The sequence below is a fragment of the Osmia lignaria genome, chromosome 16 (genome assembly GCF_051020975.1).
Source record: "Osmia lignaria lignaria isolate PbOS001 chromosome 16, iyOsmLign1, whole genome shotgun sequence".
Taxonomy (NCBI): Eukaryota; Metazoa; Arthropoda; class Insecta; order Hymenoptera; family Megachilidae; genus Osmia; species Osmia lignaria.
In genome coordinates, this window is record NC_135047.1 from 214296 (window position 1) to 228697 (window position 14402).

At 29.7% G+C, this 14402-nt stretch overlaps 3 protein-coding genes across 8 annotated transcripts; 1 reads left to right on the plus strand and 2 right to left on the minus strand.

Moving 5' to 3' along the window:
- Positions 1–1629: 1629 nt before the first annotated feature.
- On the minus strand, positions 1630–4154 carry Atg3 (Autophagy-related protein 3). 2 transcript variants are annotated; one of them, XM_034316633.2, is made up of 7 exons: positions 4027–4154; positions 3822–3922; positions 3051–3239; positions 2512–2766; positions 2257–2406; positions 1975–2102; positions 1634–1905 (listed from the first exon to the last, which is right to left on the minus strand). In XM_034316633.2, the coding sequence occupies exons 2-7, from the start codon at positions 3891–3893 to the stop codon at positions 1743–1745; spliced, it is 957 nt and encodes a 318-aa protein (XP_034172524.1). In that variant the 5' UTR covers positions 3894–3922; positions 4027–4154; the 3' UTR covers positions 1634–1742. The 2 variants fall into 2 exon arrangements, with proteins under 2 accessions (XP_034172525.1, XP_034172524.1); XM_034316634.2 differs by lacking the exon at positions 2257–2406 and having other exon boundaries at positions 1630–1905; positions 3822–4119.
- A 134-nt stretch (positions 4155–4288) lies between these two features.
- twy (fas-binding factor 1 twitchy) lies at positions 4289–9139 on the plus strand. Of its 3 annotated transcripts, XM_034316630.2 has the most exons (13): positions 4289–4510; positions 4591–4771; positions 5033–5679; positions 5777–6277; positions 6351–6571; positions 6669–6831; positions 7250–7541; positions 7715–7947; positions 8096–8239; positions 8331–8495; positions 8580–8737; positions 8792–8924; positions 9000–9139. In XM_034316630.2, the coding sequence occupies exons 2-13, from the start codon at positions 4591–4593 to the stop codon at positions 9087–9089; spliced, it is 2928 nt and encodes a 975-aa protein (XP_034172521.2). In that variant the 5' UTR covers positions 4289–4510; the 3' UTR covers positions 9090–9139. The 3 variants fall into 3 exon arrangements, with proteins under 3 accessions (XP_034172521.2, XP_034172523.2, XP_034172522.2); XM_034316631.2 differs by lacking the exon at positions 4591–4771 and having other exon boundaries at positions 4445–4510; XM_034316632.2 differs by lacking the exons at positions 8580–8737; positions 8792–8924; positions 9000–9139 and having other exon boundaries at positions 8096–8244; positions 8331–8471.
- On the minus strand, positions 9088–11228 carry LOC117600768 (uncharacterized). Of its 3 annotated transcripts, none has more exons than XM_034316637.2 (6): positions 10998–11228; positions 9993–10106; positions 9787–9919; positions 9597–9720; positions 9390–9519; positions 9088–9229 (listed from the first exon to the last, which is right to left on the minus strand). In XM_034316637.2, the coding sequence occupies exons 1-6, from the start codon at positions 11029–11031 to the stop codon at positions 9210–9212; spliced, it is 555 nt and encodes a 184-aa protein (XP_034172528.2). In that variant the 5' UTR covers positions 11032–11228; the 3' UTR covers positions 9088–9209. The 3 variants fall into 3 exon arrangements, with proteins under 3 accessions (XP_034172528.2, XP_034172527.1, XP_034172529.1); XM_034316636.2 differs by lacking the exon at positions 10998–11228 and adding an exon at positions 10185–10364; XM_034316638.2 differs by lacking the exon at positions 10998–11228 and having other exon boundaries at positions 9993–10335.
- Between the last annotated feature and the right edge of the window lie 3174 nt (positions 11229–14402).

Below are 14402 nucleotides of genomic sequence, written 5' to 3' on the forward strand. Positions count from 1 at the left end.
TTTCGCTCGCGGCGTCTCTTTGAAGTGCAGTGCCTCGACCGTCGCTGCTAGACATAGTATGTCTATCGCACTTCCTCCTATCGTATCTATTCTCTTACTCTATCAAGTTCTGCTCGAGTCAATTCTGGGAATACAAACACTACCCTGCACGCGAGGATTTCACTGCTGACTTCCGAACGTAGTGAAATTTAACCGAGCATTACTGTAATCAGACAATGAACAAAAACTCGTCTTCTGACAGGTACATTTTCTTGTAACTAGGGAATACAGTAAAGACTCAATAAGTGTTCGAAAGGATCTATTCGTTAAGTGTTTGCGGTTTATCCCCACCACTGAGGGGGTTCCCCGTCGGAGCAAGCACGGGAGCAATATGATACAGCGCGGCTTTCCTTTGAAGATCTGTGTCGCATTCGTATCGGTGAAATTATTTTATTTTTCATTTTTTTTAAATAACAATTCCATTAACATATTGATGAGATTTCCCTGATTAAAATGAGACCAAACACGATATTGGTATAATAATTTTAACTAATGTGAATAATCTTAAAATAATCCCATATTTTGTATCTTCCTGCAACTTTTGTACTGTTTTAAGAATGAATAATTTTAATCAGAAAAATTTCATGTAAGTGTTAATAACATTTTTATTTAAAAAAATATAATGTATAAATAAAAAAATGTCGTCGTTGCATTAGTGTTGTTTCACAAATATGGAGGCATTTAATTTTGAACTCTTATGTCAGCTCCGAATCCATCTTCTCCTTTTATCTACTGTCTCTTTCTACCTTGACGTCAGCAAAGTAGAAACAATTGGAGAATCGAATCTTCTGTCCGCTAAATGTTTCTCAACGATCTCGAATTGTGATCACTTATAAGAACCAGGGCTCGCTTTTCGAACAGTTAACGTGTAGAAGACTGCCCCGTTCGAGAATAACCGGTTTGATTCACTTCAAGTTCTGGATAAGTGTTCGCCATCGGCACATTTACGGGACAGATGCTTAGACTCTTTATATTTTGCCGACGTCGACCAACATAGAAAGACAGCAAGAAAAGAGGAACATTTACAACTCTAATCATCATAACCAATTGTCATAACAATATCGTGTTTGGTCTCATTTTAATCAGGAAAATCTCAACAATATGTTGGTGAAAGTTTTATTAAAAAAAAATAAAAAATAAAGAAGTTTGTTTGTTGCATTCATATTGTCTCACCGATATGTAGGCATTTAATTTTTTACAACCACCTCGATTCTCAGTCCCTCTTTCTTCTTTATCAAACTATCTCTTTCTACGTTCGTCGACGTCGGCAAAATACAAACGGTTAGCAGAATCGAATCTTCTGTTCGCTAAATGTTCCTTGCCGGTCCCAAATTCTGAACACTTATCGAGTATTTACTGTATACTTATTTTACCAATGTAACCTAAGCCTAAAAGTTGAACTAGCTCATTTTTTAAAAGATTGCAACTGAATAATTTGAATTCTATAAAATATTAAGTAGTTGGTATATCTTTAAAGAAAACCAATTGATATCAATTATGAAAAAGTTTTTTTAACACTAAAGAGTGTGTTTAATCCAATTTTCTATTTAAGTATCACACAAGAATATAAACATGACAATTATCTGAATTTAAACGCATTTATTGTTATACGCTTCACAGTTCCTGAAGTTTTGTTTTTTATTTTATATTTAAAAACTAAAATCACGATTATTCTTAAAGTACAATGAAAATTTATAAAACTCCTAGCCAGAGGCAGTTAGCATAAAATTTTGTGTATAATCATATTCAATTGTAGGAATTACAGATTGCACAAATTTAAGGAATATTATTAAATACATGTGTACTCCAAGCTCACGACCACCTTCCATTACTGTTTCAATGATCTTTTTCATTACCTCAGCATGTCTGTAATTTTATTTTAATTATTTCGGCACTAATGTTTGCTTTAAAACTAATTTATTTACATTAAATTACCTGCAAGGATGAACGGAGGCCATAGGGGGTCCAGGCATATGAGGATGAATTTCCATGGTAACAGTCTTTTTGGCATGATCTTGACTAACATCTTCATACATTTCTTCTACTGTTAAAGGTTTGCGATTCTTTTATGTAAAAAAAATGTACGTTAAAATTGAAAACCTCTTCGTGTCTTAAAAATAGTAATTTTCATTTATAATTAAAAGCTACAATATATATATATTAAACATCCATATACTATTATTACTGACAAGTAAATTTATTAAATAAAAAACAAACCTCATCATAGCCTGAAAGCCATAATCGAGGTGTCTGATAATATTTATCATATGTTATATATAAATCATATGTACGTGTATGAATAATTTCTCCTTCAGAAAACAGCTCACACTTTTCCTTAACTGGTTTCTTTGTAGTTTCCGCTGCATACTATTCAGTTTAATTAAATAATCAAATGTTGTAAAGTATAAGATATATTATTTAATTTAAAACAAAGTTTAGAATAAACTATTATAAAGTATTTTTTTTAAATACCTTATCCTGTTCATCTAACATTCCACTGACTTCAAAAGCTTCCATATCTGCAGCATCTTCATCGTCGTCGTCATCATCGTTTTCATTATTTTCTACTGTACCAATTGGTTGAGAAAGTTGTGTTTCTTCTAGTGTCATTTCTGTTACTCTTTCCTCAATTCCACTAAGAGTAGTATCATAATGATGAGTATCTACCCAACCACCTTCTGGATCATCTGCTTCTATAATGCATTCTTGTTCTTTACTATATTCGATCTAAAATTAAAACACAGAAATATATATATATATATAGATATAGATATATATATATACATACATATAATAGTTTGTCACCATATTTGTTTCAAATTTTGGTATAAAACTAAATATTTTAATTTAATAAAATATACGTAAAATAATATGTATCTTTTTTTATATTAATAAGAATAAAAAGATGTAAAATTTATTTTTTGTATGTTTTTAAAATATTCTATTATTAGAGTATCTACGTAACAATATAAATCATTGATTATAAAGTAGTGATTATAAATAATCAATACCTGTTTACATCTGCGAGTGCAAGGAACATTACGAGTCAGCAAAAATTGTTTATTCTTAGGAAGATACGATTTTATCCTATCTTCATCGCCAGTAGCCCATTGCCATGTTGGACAATGATGTACCAAATGATCACCTGCTGCTACGAACTCTTCTGGTGTTAACACTCCAGTTTCTCGAAACTTACTTTCCTTTAAGATTACAAATTATATTTGATATGGAATAACGAGTATATTCCATATTAAGAATCGCATTTCTACAAATATTTATTTTTCAAAAATGAAAAATTATCAGATCACATAATGCAAAATGATATATTACACGATTATAAATAATTAAATTTACATCTTATACAATATATTAAAAACAATAATGTAGAAGCAACACATATACTATTTTGAAATCATAAAAACAAAGGCCCATACATAATAAATGAATTTATTTTTAAAAATTCCTGTTATTCATTTATCACCTAATGTAGAAAACAATTTTTAAAACACAATATTTAGCACTATTATGAGCGAATATTGAGCGAACTATTATTAATATCATTATTGTAATTATATTAAAATGCTAAAAAAATAATTGCAAAATCTAACACTTCAAAATTGTCTTATAAACGTTATATCCAACATTTATTATAATATAAAAACATAATAGCACACTATTAACCGAAACTGAATAATGTATAATTACAATACGTTCATTGTATGACATTACATTGTTTTAAACAATATTATTTTTTAAGACAGTATATTTATGTGCAACCCTACCTTCAAAACAGGGGTTAAGTATTCAGCAACACCAAGCGCAGTGCCTTTTACGGAATTAATCACACTCTGCATTGCAGATTTATACGGCAAAAAATTTAAATCTATTGAAAATGGAAAAGATCAAGACATACACTTTTGAAGTGCAAACATTCATGTAATATCAACAGTAACGTATTATCGATTTGAACGAACATGGAACTCATACCTACGATATCAAAAAACTGTTTCCATCAACTTCCCCTACTATTCATTATTTCCCCACTACATTTTGATATAACTAGATAAATAAACATCCAAATAAAATCCTAATAAAGGGCCTTTTTTTAAATCTTGAATAAATTCAGTAATATTTATTTATAAAATAAATTTTTTTTTACTTTTTTATCAAAACAAATTTGAATTTTAAACTTTTTATATAATTTTAAATATAAAATAATACAAAAATGTTTCTTATTTACGCTATGCTAGTTATTCATTTATTGTTATGTACTGTATTTAATTCCATGGATAGTTGCCATGGAAACTGTTTACTAATACCCAAACAATTCAAATAAAATACAATTAAACAAAATCGAATTCTTCTAGTTGTTGGTAGCAATGTTTATATTTTTAATTTTATAATAAAGATATTTAAAACAATTTTCACACAATTATAGACATTCGATTTGTATGTACTTACTTATATAAAGGTATTTATTACTTCTTTAGTTGAATATATGAATTGAACAAATATTTGTTTCACTTTTTTAAATTTGATGTATGTATTTAGATGATTGATCTTACTGGAACTTCAAATTTAGAAATAATTACAAAAACATTAGAAGATATGGATAGCTTAAACATAGAATTATTTAATGAATCATTTAAAAAATCAGAATCTACTGCAAGTACTGTTAAAGATTCTCATATGCAGATGAATGGGGAAACGAAAAAGAAAGTTATATTTAAAGGTGTTTATATAATTATAATAAAAATAAAATTAAAGTTATAACTTATAATTAATTAAAGTATTATTACTATTATAAATTTTAAAATCAGTGTTTTTATTTAAAAAACTTATATAACTATCAATGAGATGTTTAGTATAATGTTTTCTAATTAGGTACAGAATTTTTATGTATATTTGAATAATTGTATTTTTATTTGTCATAAAAAATTCTTTCATATTACTATTCCCAAGTTATAATAAATGAAATGTTATTTGTATATAGATTCTATCAAAGATAACTTCTTATTTGATTTGCCATCTGATGAAGAAACTTCTACTAAAGAGGAGAGATTATTTTCATCTGATAGTAAAAGTAACATGGCAGAAGATTTGTTTAAAATCAAAACACCAATTATACCTACAACAAGTATTAAATTAAACAATGAATTGGAATCAAAATTTAATTTTGAGCAAGAAGATAATCAGTTATTTTCACAGAGACAAAACAGTTACTCTGTTTCTAAGGATATTTTTAGTACATTGCAAAATGAATTAACTACAGAAAAAAAAACTGAACAGTTAAAAAAAATAGCTAAAAGAGATGAAGATATTTTAACAAATTTAATTGATAAGTCAGATACAATAGACAATAAATCAAGAAGGCTATCATTAAAAGATAACATATCTGGAAATAAACTTCATTCATCAATAGTTCTGGATTCTGTTAATCCTAAGTATATTAGAAAAATGGAATCGGACACTATGGTACAATCTATGAGTACTTTACCAGACACAAGATCTCAATCCATTAGCAAATCAACTAAAATTTCTACTAAAGAATCTCAAAGTGGTAAAAGGAATATAGAACTTATAAATGATCCTCTAGGTTTATTATCCACTAGTTTGTTACCAGAACAAAGTCTTCAACTGGTAAATATATTTAATCATTATTAATATAGAGAAAACATATCTTTATCAGTCTTTACAATAATGCAGATGACGTTTGTAATTTTTATATTTTTTTAAGATGATAAATGAAAATGTGCAAAGCAAAGATTTAAAATTACAAAGTACTAAAACAGAAGAAAATTTGCCAGAATGGTTGGGTGGTTCAACAAAATTAGAAGATAGAAAATCAGAAAAAAAGCTGAAAGAAACAGATGAAATATCTACATCTAAGCAAAACATTGAAACTTCTATAAACAGTGCAACAGATTTAAAGATATCTGATGCAAGTGATTCAAAAGCTGCATCTGTTCATTCAAAACATCTTTCAATGTTGTTTGGTACACAATTTAATCAACAAACTGCACTTATTAATATGCAGCAACCAGAACATGACCTAAAAACTGCAACAGTGATTTCGCAACAGAACAAAGAATTAAATAACGTATCAAATGCTCAGTATACTATACTCCATAATCAAGAAGAACAATTTAATACTTTATTAAAATTGCAATTTGAAAGGCAAGCTTCATTAGAAAAACAAATAAAAATGCAACAAGAACGTATTGATCAATATATTCAAGTAAGGTTTGTTAAATAAAATGCATTAGAGAGTTGGAAAGAGCATAAAGATATATATTTTTTCTTTTTTTAAGGTATTGATGACACAGCTTATTTCTACATCAAGTACAACATCAGTTTATGCAAGTTGTACATCAGAGTCAAATCGTAGAGAAAAAGAATTTACAAATGAAATAAAAGAAATGGAAAAGATAATAAAAAAGTTACAAGTGGAAAAATCAAAATTAGAAGTTTTGTTGTCCACTGTAAATGAAAGACACAAGGATGAAATAACATTTCAAACAGAATTCTATCAGTAAATACATATATATAATATATATAGTATATAAATAATAAGAATTATATATATATATTAATAAAAGTAAGGTAAAGTAAGAAAATCTAATTTTTAGGAGACAAATTTCATTTGTAAAAGAAGCAATGATGAAATCAGAAGAGAGGACTAGGCAGGAAATAGAATGTTTGGAAACAGACTACATGACAAAATTAGAAAAATTGAAGGACGAAAAGGAACAAATAGAAAATCAATACAAAGAAGAAATTCATAATTTAAAGGTTACATTTTTTATATTTGATATCTCCCTTTCTCTCAAAATTGACCTTCTCACCATTCTAAAGTTTTAAGATTCTAAAATTATACAACTCTAAAATACCGAAATTCTAAGTTTCGAATGAAGTTAGAATTAAACAATATTAAATATTTTATACTAATAGTAAAGCTAAGGGGCCAGACTCACCGCAGAAAAAAATCATACTTGTATAATTATAATTATAGTATGAATAATACATCAAGAGTCTATTCTTATAATTGTTTTAATGATTTCTATAATAATAGATAATTTTATTTTACTGATTATTAAAGTATTTAATTAACTTCATTTGTTTTATACATTTTTTATTTCATTTATTTTATACACCTACACTGTTAAATGTTTCTGAAATAAAAAGAACTATATTAAATTGATTTGAACAGAATGATCATGCTCAACAAATAAAAGAATTATCTGACTTACACTCTGTAAATATAAAACTTTTGCAAAAGGAATATTTCAATATAATAGAAAGCATATCTAAAGCTAAACAAATAGAAGATCAAATGATAGAAACGATGACAAATCGAAAAACTGACATAGAAGATATATTACAGAAAGCTAATAGCATTATCGGAACTATATTAGAAAACAAGGAAAAATTAGAAATCAAACACAATCAAATAATTGAGTTTCGAGAGAATACTTTGAAAATTCTTGAAGATCATATAAAAGGTATCTTTAATATGTAATAAATAATACATTTTTAAAAACAGATATCATTAGAAATGAATATACTATTTATTGGATAAACTTGTAATAATTAAAAAAATAATGATCATTTTTATTATATTTTCTGTTACAACACTGAACTAATTTTTTAATTAAATTTTATGTAATACTTATAGCTCAAAAGCTTGAGTTAAAAAATCAAAATGATATTTTGCAAGAATACCTTAATAAATTTATTGAAACAACAGAGCAGTTCAGCACACGCATTGTACAATTTATAACTGAACTTCAAAAACAAAACATGTTAAGTACTCAACTACAAGAAATGTTTAACAAAAAATCAGCTAGTCTTTTACATGAAAGAGAATTATTTGGAGAAAGAGTAAAGTGGGAAGAAAATTATTTACAGGTATATTAAATTATTTTATATTATAATCATTAGTACCTCATATTTAATTTATTTATTATTTTCATGAAAGTATTTATTACCGTTAGTAAGTATAAATAATTATTGAGCTGTATTACAATTTCCAACTTACCCTGTTTAATGATTATAGACATTAAAAGAAACTTGGGTGAAGGAACAAGAGAAACAACTGCAATTACTCGCACAAGAAAAAGAAATAGTTGCAACAAAAAGAGCACAATTAGAAGTATTAAGTAAGCTCAAAAGTAGCAATCATAAATTTGCCAAAATAGAGGTAATGTAAGTTATATCAACTAAGTAATAAAAATTTATGAATAGTTATTTAATAAAAACATAAATTGATTTATATTGTTATAATCATATAGTTAGAAGCTGCTATTAAAACTGCACAAGAAGCAACTATTTATGCTAACAAAGAAAAATTAAAATGGCAAAAAAAAATTAATGAATTTAATATCGGTAAACAATTTTTACAAGATAAAGAAAATCAACTTATTTTACGTGCTAAAGAACTACAAAATCTAACACAGGTAATATTTATTATAAAAATTGTATCATAACAATAGCATTGATACATTAAAATGTTAAACAATTATTATTTTGCAATTTTATAGTTAGTTTTAACTAAAAAAAATGAAGGATTAAAAGCTTTGGAAGAAGCGAGATATTTAGAAAACCAAAATAAGGAAAAATTTAACCAGTTACAAATTCAATTTGAAGAATTAATGGAAAGAGAAAAAGAAACTGCTACCGAGAAATACAACGTAGCGAAGTAAGTATATGTTTTTAAAAGAAAATATTTAAAAATTAAACATGGGCATTTCAGAGATAGACTGGTATCATTGGCCTTCGAGCAGGGGAAATCGGAAAGAGATACAGATGCCCTGTATTATTTTCAAAATGAGGTATTATCGTTCTCAGATGTGCAGTCACAGTTTCAAATTACTTCAGAAATAATGGTGAAAGATTAAAGTGTTTTAATGTCCTAAAAAATTTTGTACAAATAACATTTATTCAACATATGTTTATTACAGAATATAGATCCAAACTTAACTATGTTAACATTAAATATCAATGATGAGATTGACTCCATTAATAATTACACACAAATGTTTGATGATTAATAATTTTCTATGTTAATAGCAAGTAAATACAAATAGAAAAGGTTCTGATTAAAAAATATTAATTTTTAATACTATAATAACAAAATGTAATTTTGTTATTAAAGTTCTACTTAGCACTCTTTAAATTTCCATACCTTCATCTAGAAATAAAAATGATTACCTTATTCATAAGATTATTATATTATTCAGAAATGATGTATTTAAAATTTTAAAAAGATAATTTCCTTTAATCTTTTATTATATTTATTTTTTGTTTACTTAAAAAATTTGAAATGATTTTTACTATAAAATTAAACTTACCACTAGCATTTAAACAATTTTCTTGTTTTAACTTATTCAATAAATCCGCATTATTCTGTAATATTTGTATTTCAGCAATTAGTAACTTTATTTTATAAAGCTCTCTTTCTACAGAACGTGTACAAGATGTCTGGAAAAAAATATACAAAACATTGATAAATATTTTAAATATTGTTTTATGACCCAATTAACAAAAAATAAACGTACAATATCATGAGTAAGATTTGCAGAATTTGCATTATTTTCTTTATTTTCATTATCCAAATTCTTATAAATGTTCTGCAACTTATTTATAAAATCAATTCCTTCAGATAAAAGCATTATTATTTGCCTAAAAGAACATGTTTTTAAGACATGTTTTGCAGTATGAAAAAATATTCTTTAGAATTTATCATACCGATGATGGTCATGAGAAACTGGCAATCCTGCACTATTTTCTGAATTATAAATAAGTTTATATACTGAATGTTTATGTGTTGTCAGATGTAGAAGATTCTTACTAATATTTTCTTTACAATCATTTCTATTATCTATAACAAATTTTATTAACAAATATATAGTTTAAAGTCAAATAATACAATGTTACATTGTAAAATTGTAAACCTTTTAGAGTCTGTAGACTTTCCATTACATTATTATATTTTGCAACTTGTTGTCTTTCTGTATTTGTGAAATGGACTTCACGGATGGTTTTTCTCTTATGTAGAAGCTCGATGACTTTTTCAACATTATCCATTTTATGAAATTGAAAAATATAAACAAATAAACAAAAATTAATTTATGGCCCGTACTTACAGTCCCAACTTATTTCTAAGCTGGCATTGCACAGTATAGTGTTGCGAACCTCGCCTGTATGCATGTGTGCAATATCGTGTGAATTTAGCTGCAAGCTTGTAATCGCAAGTGTCACAGCCGACTCTAGTACTAGCCGTGCTGAAGTAAAAATGGCAACACCGCGAGAGTCCGGTCTGAATATATCAACACCTACCCTACTTTATCTGCCTCCCGGACTCCCAGACTCTCAGCCAATCAACGTCGTCAGACTCCCGACACTCTCTGGACTTCACATAACCTCTTTGGTTTCGATCCAATCATTTCGCTTGTTTCAAGGTTTTTATTAACTTATATACACGTTTATCAATTCTTAAATGTTTCAATTTGATCCAAAGATGGTTTCATTTTGCTTCATACCTAAATTTTCTTGAAACCACTGTAAATATTTCAAATATCATGCTTCACAACACCAAACTACTGTGAGAGTACACAAAATATATATCACATTTATAACAATTTTATACTACCACATCACTTCTATTTGCCATAGTTGCAACGTTTATATATTGTTTATACATAATTAACACAAAATAGTGTATATTACTACAGCTTTTAATTAAAAAGGACGTTAATTACAATTCCGAGCACAGGACTCTGTTTTTGAAAATAGGACTCCCGATTGTCACGTGAGCGGTGTTGCCACGTTGTTCAGCATGGCTAGTACTAGAGTCGGCTGTGCAAGTGTTGAATGAAATGTAATATGGCGACGATGCCATTATCCATTTTATGAAATTGAAAAATATAAACAAAAATTAATTTATGGCCGGTATTCACAGTCGCAACTTATTTCTAAGCTGGTCTTAAGCATATGCTTAAGACATCGGTTAGATTCACAGTCGCCGAATAAGCAACAAGCTCATAGTCGAATAAATCTGCCTTATTTGTAGATAACGAGTTCTTATTTGGCTTCATTGAGGTTATGTTTTTAAGTCGACGATATTGAGGACTTAAGCACGCGTTTGAAGGTGTTATTGTACAGTGTTGAACAATTTATTTTGATTAATTGTGGTAAATTATTTTTAAAAAAGTACAAAATGGAGTTGGACTTTGCGGATATCGAGGATATCGATAATCATAATTTGTATATATTTAGGAGCCACGCGAGTGTGATTGCGCGGGCACCACACTTATGTCAATGAATAAATAAAACACAAGATTGTAACGATTATGTTGTAATAGTACACTTATTGAACAAAGACTCGCGGTATTAAAGATGGCGATGGAAGTAGGAAGGACGCGTGCCTTTTACTTCCGATCGCGTAGCCGGAAAAGAACAGAGTGTAGGGAAAATGGGGGTGCGTTGAAGCGAGGGCGTCAGGCCCCGAGCACCCTAGAAAAGAGGGCGCGGTTGGAAGGTTTGCTTCTTTCTAGAACCGCTAGATGGCGCGAGGATCGAGGGCGTGTAGCGGCGCCTACTTTCGGTGAGCCATCCTGCCGGAAAGTGCATTTCCGGCTACCGCAGCGCTCTCTTTAATTGTAGAAAGCGGGAAAATGCGTTTCCCCTCCCACGCTAACGCTTGGCGTGGCTCACTCTTGCCCTCGCACTCCTGGAGTATAGAAGTAACGTTTTCCAAAGATTGGGTTGTGAAACTTAGTGTTATAAGTAAAAACGCCTGTGAATATTAACCAAAAGTTTAATCTTTGATCTGTCTGATTTTAAATAAAAGGCTAGTATTTAGTTTTGTGAACAATCAACCTGCGTAAAAACTTTATTCTTCTATAAGACCAAGTATCCTCTGTTGGTACAGTAGGAGCCATAATTTACCGCATTTCTGCGAAGGCCCCTACAGGTGTATGGAGACTTACGACTACCCAAGTGTTACACTCACTTATTAATGAAACTTTGCCACCTTGTAGAGCTTGTCGCCCTGAACACGCCTATACCCCCTTTTGGGGGCAGACAGCTAATTGTTTAAAAGATATTAACAATTAAAGTTAGTTACTCCTTACATTGAGAAGCATGACAAACTAACACATATAAATGCTTAGCTCCGCGGTAAAACGCTAGACTCGCAATCTAACTGTCCACGGTTCAAGTCCATGGTTCCCCCCAACTTTTTTTTCTTTTTTCTTCTTTCTTTTTAATGATAATCTGTCTCTTTTTGAATAACTATTACAACTGTGCTATAATCATTGCATTTATTAATAGGTCATTAATTACATGTGCTGAAATTTTTATAAAATTTAAGTTAGTTTTTCTATCCAATACGTACATTAACACCCTTACCGCATTCAAAATTTACTAGCGTTTATTTGTTATTATTTGTTTTTACAAGTTCAATTTATTTAATTATATTTATTTAGTTACATTCATTTATACTACTGTGCAAATTTATAATTTATATTTACAACATTAGAAGAAGACGCAGAAGACATTAGTGAAGAATCCAAAACAATAGGACAGAAATTATATTCGTATTTTATGGAAATTAATTGTGTGTGTATAATAACAAATAAACGCTAGTAAATTTTGAATGCGGTAAGGGTGTTAATGTACGTATTGGATAGAAAAAATAACTTAAATTCTATAAAAATTTCAGCACATGTAATTAATTACCTATTAATAAATGCAATGATTATAGCACAGTTGTAATAGTTATTCAAAAAGAGACAAATTATCATTAAAAAGAAAGAAAAAAAAAAAGTTCGGAACCATGGACTTGAACCGTGGACAGTTAGATTGTGAGTCAAGCGTTTTACCGCGGAGCTAAGCATTTATATGTGTTAGTTTGTCATGCTTCTCAATGTAAGCAGTAACTAACTTTAATTGTTAATATCTTTTAAACAATTAGCCGTCTGCCCCCAAAAGGGGGTATAGGCGTGTTCAGGGCGACGAGCTCTACAAGGTGGCAAAGTTTCATTAATAAGTGAGCGTAACACTTGGGTAGTTCCCCTCGTTAATCCATATTAAGGGGGTAGACACAGCACGTGACCTCTCCGATTCGGGACGTCGGTATTACAGCAGTTTTTTCGTTGGGCCTAGTGGAGCCACTTGCGTGGTCTGGTATGAACTTGAAAGGTTTAATTCTCAGCTAGCGTGCGCGCAACACGATCTAGGAAGGTAACAGCGCTTCAAGTATTTTTACAAACACATTCAAACGCTCATCTCGCCAGAGGCATCGCGACGATACGCCTGAAGAACGAAAGCGAAACATTGGCGCGTGATTAGAGTGAGATGTACGGTGATCGTGCTATCCTTCTTTCAACCTAAATGATAGAATTGTCCCGCTCCGATAAATTCTGACTGACTGAACGCGTGGATTTTATATAGCGCACCGTAGCACCCCTCGCTGCTGAAAAATATATGCTTACTCTGAAGAACTGAAGGAACGTGCAATCTGAGAAATTTTTTAGAAAAAGTTATTAACTTCTTTAAATAAATGTTTTTTAATTAATAAAAATATATAGGATACGTCATTCAATTTCTGACGGGTTATATCTTGAATTTGGTAAGAGATAGGAAAAAGCTGTTTATGTAAAAGTTCAATGGTATGATAATGTCTATTTTTCTGTGATTTCATCTTCTCCGTGAATGCAACGATGCACTCAAAAATGCAAATCCACTTTTTATTTAAATGGAATTGCATTTTTTTTTTACTTGTGTCAACTCCTTGAAACATAATTGCATAAAAAAGTACTATAGTACTATTAGAACTAATAAATGGAGGGACCTCGCGTCTACATATACAGTAAAAGCTGAATATATGCAACAGAGAGTGGGAACCAGACGTTGCATGTATCCAGCCGAGATGTCGAATCTCGAATTGGATGCGACGACCAGCCAAGCAGGAACGTAGAAAGGGACAGACAGTGAAGGAGAGAGAGAGAGGTCTAATGATCAAAGGAAAGAGCCGAAACGTATCGGTGTGACTAATACTAATTCAATTATAAAACTTTTTTATTTTTGACTTTTTTTTACTGAAACTTTTACTAGCGCATTAGTGAAATTTTTCTGATTAAAATGATACCAAACGCGATATAGTTTGAATGGGACGAGGTTATGGGGCGCTGTGGAAAATCCAGGCGGGCCGCAGCGAAAACTTAGCGAAAAGGGACAATCTCAACATTGAGAATGAGAGAAGGATAGCATGACTGTAGTGCGTCTCACTCAGCGTTCGGGCGATGTTGCCTTTTTCGCTTGCCTTCGCAGCACAGTTCGAGTGACGTAATCAAGCTAAC

Bases quoted from the DNA above. Each gene is read 5' to 3' on its own strand.
- LOC117600768 (XM_034316636.2), bottom strand. From the start codon at position 10,248: ATGCATACAGGCGAGGTTCGCAACACTATACTGTGCAATGCCAGCTTA. The intron at 9,721-9,786 runs GTATGATAAATT...ATGTTCTTTTAG, and splicing joins GTTTCTCATGACCATCATCG to GCAAATAATAATGCTTTTAT. The intron at 9,520-9,596 runs GTACGTTTATTT...ATTTTTTTCCAG, and splicing joins CAAATCTTACTCATGATATT to ACATCTTGTACACGTTCTGT.
- Atg3 (XM_034316633.2), bottom strand. From the start codon at position 3,893: ATGCAGAGTGTGATTAATTCCGTAAAAGGCACTGCGCTTGGTGTTGCT. The intron at 3,240-3,821 runs GTAGGGTTGCAC...GTAATCTTAAAG, and splicing joins ACTTAACCCCTGTTTTGAAG to GAAAGTAAGTTTCGAGAAAC. The intron at 2,103-2,256 runs GTTTGTTTTTTA...TTTACATAAAAG, and splicing joins GGCTTTCAGGCTATGATGAG to AATCGCAAACCTTTAACAGT.
- twy (XM_034316630.2), top strand. From the start codon at position 4,591: ATGATTGATCTTACTGGAACTTCAAATTTAGAAATAATTACAAAAACA. The intron at 7,948-8,095 runs GTATATTAAATT...TAATGATTATAG, and splicing joins GGGAAGAAAATTATTTACAG to ACATTAAAAGAAACTTGGGT. The intron at 8,925-8,999 runs GTGAAAGATTAA...TGTTTATTACAG, and splicing joins AAATTACTTCAGAAATAATG to AATATAGATCCAAACTTAAC.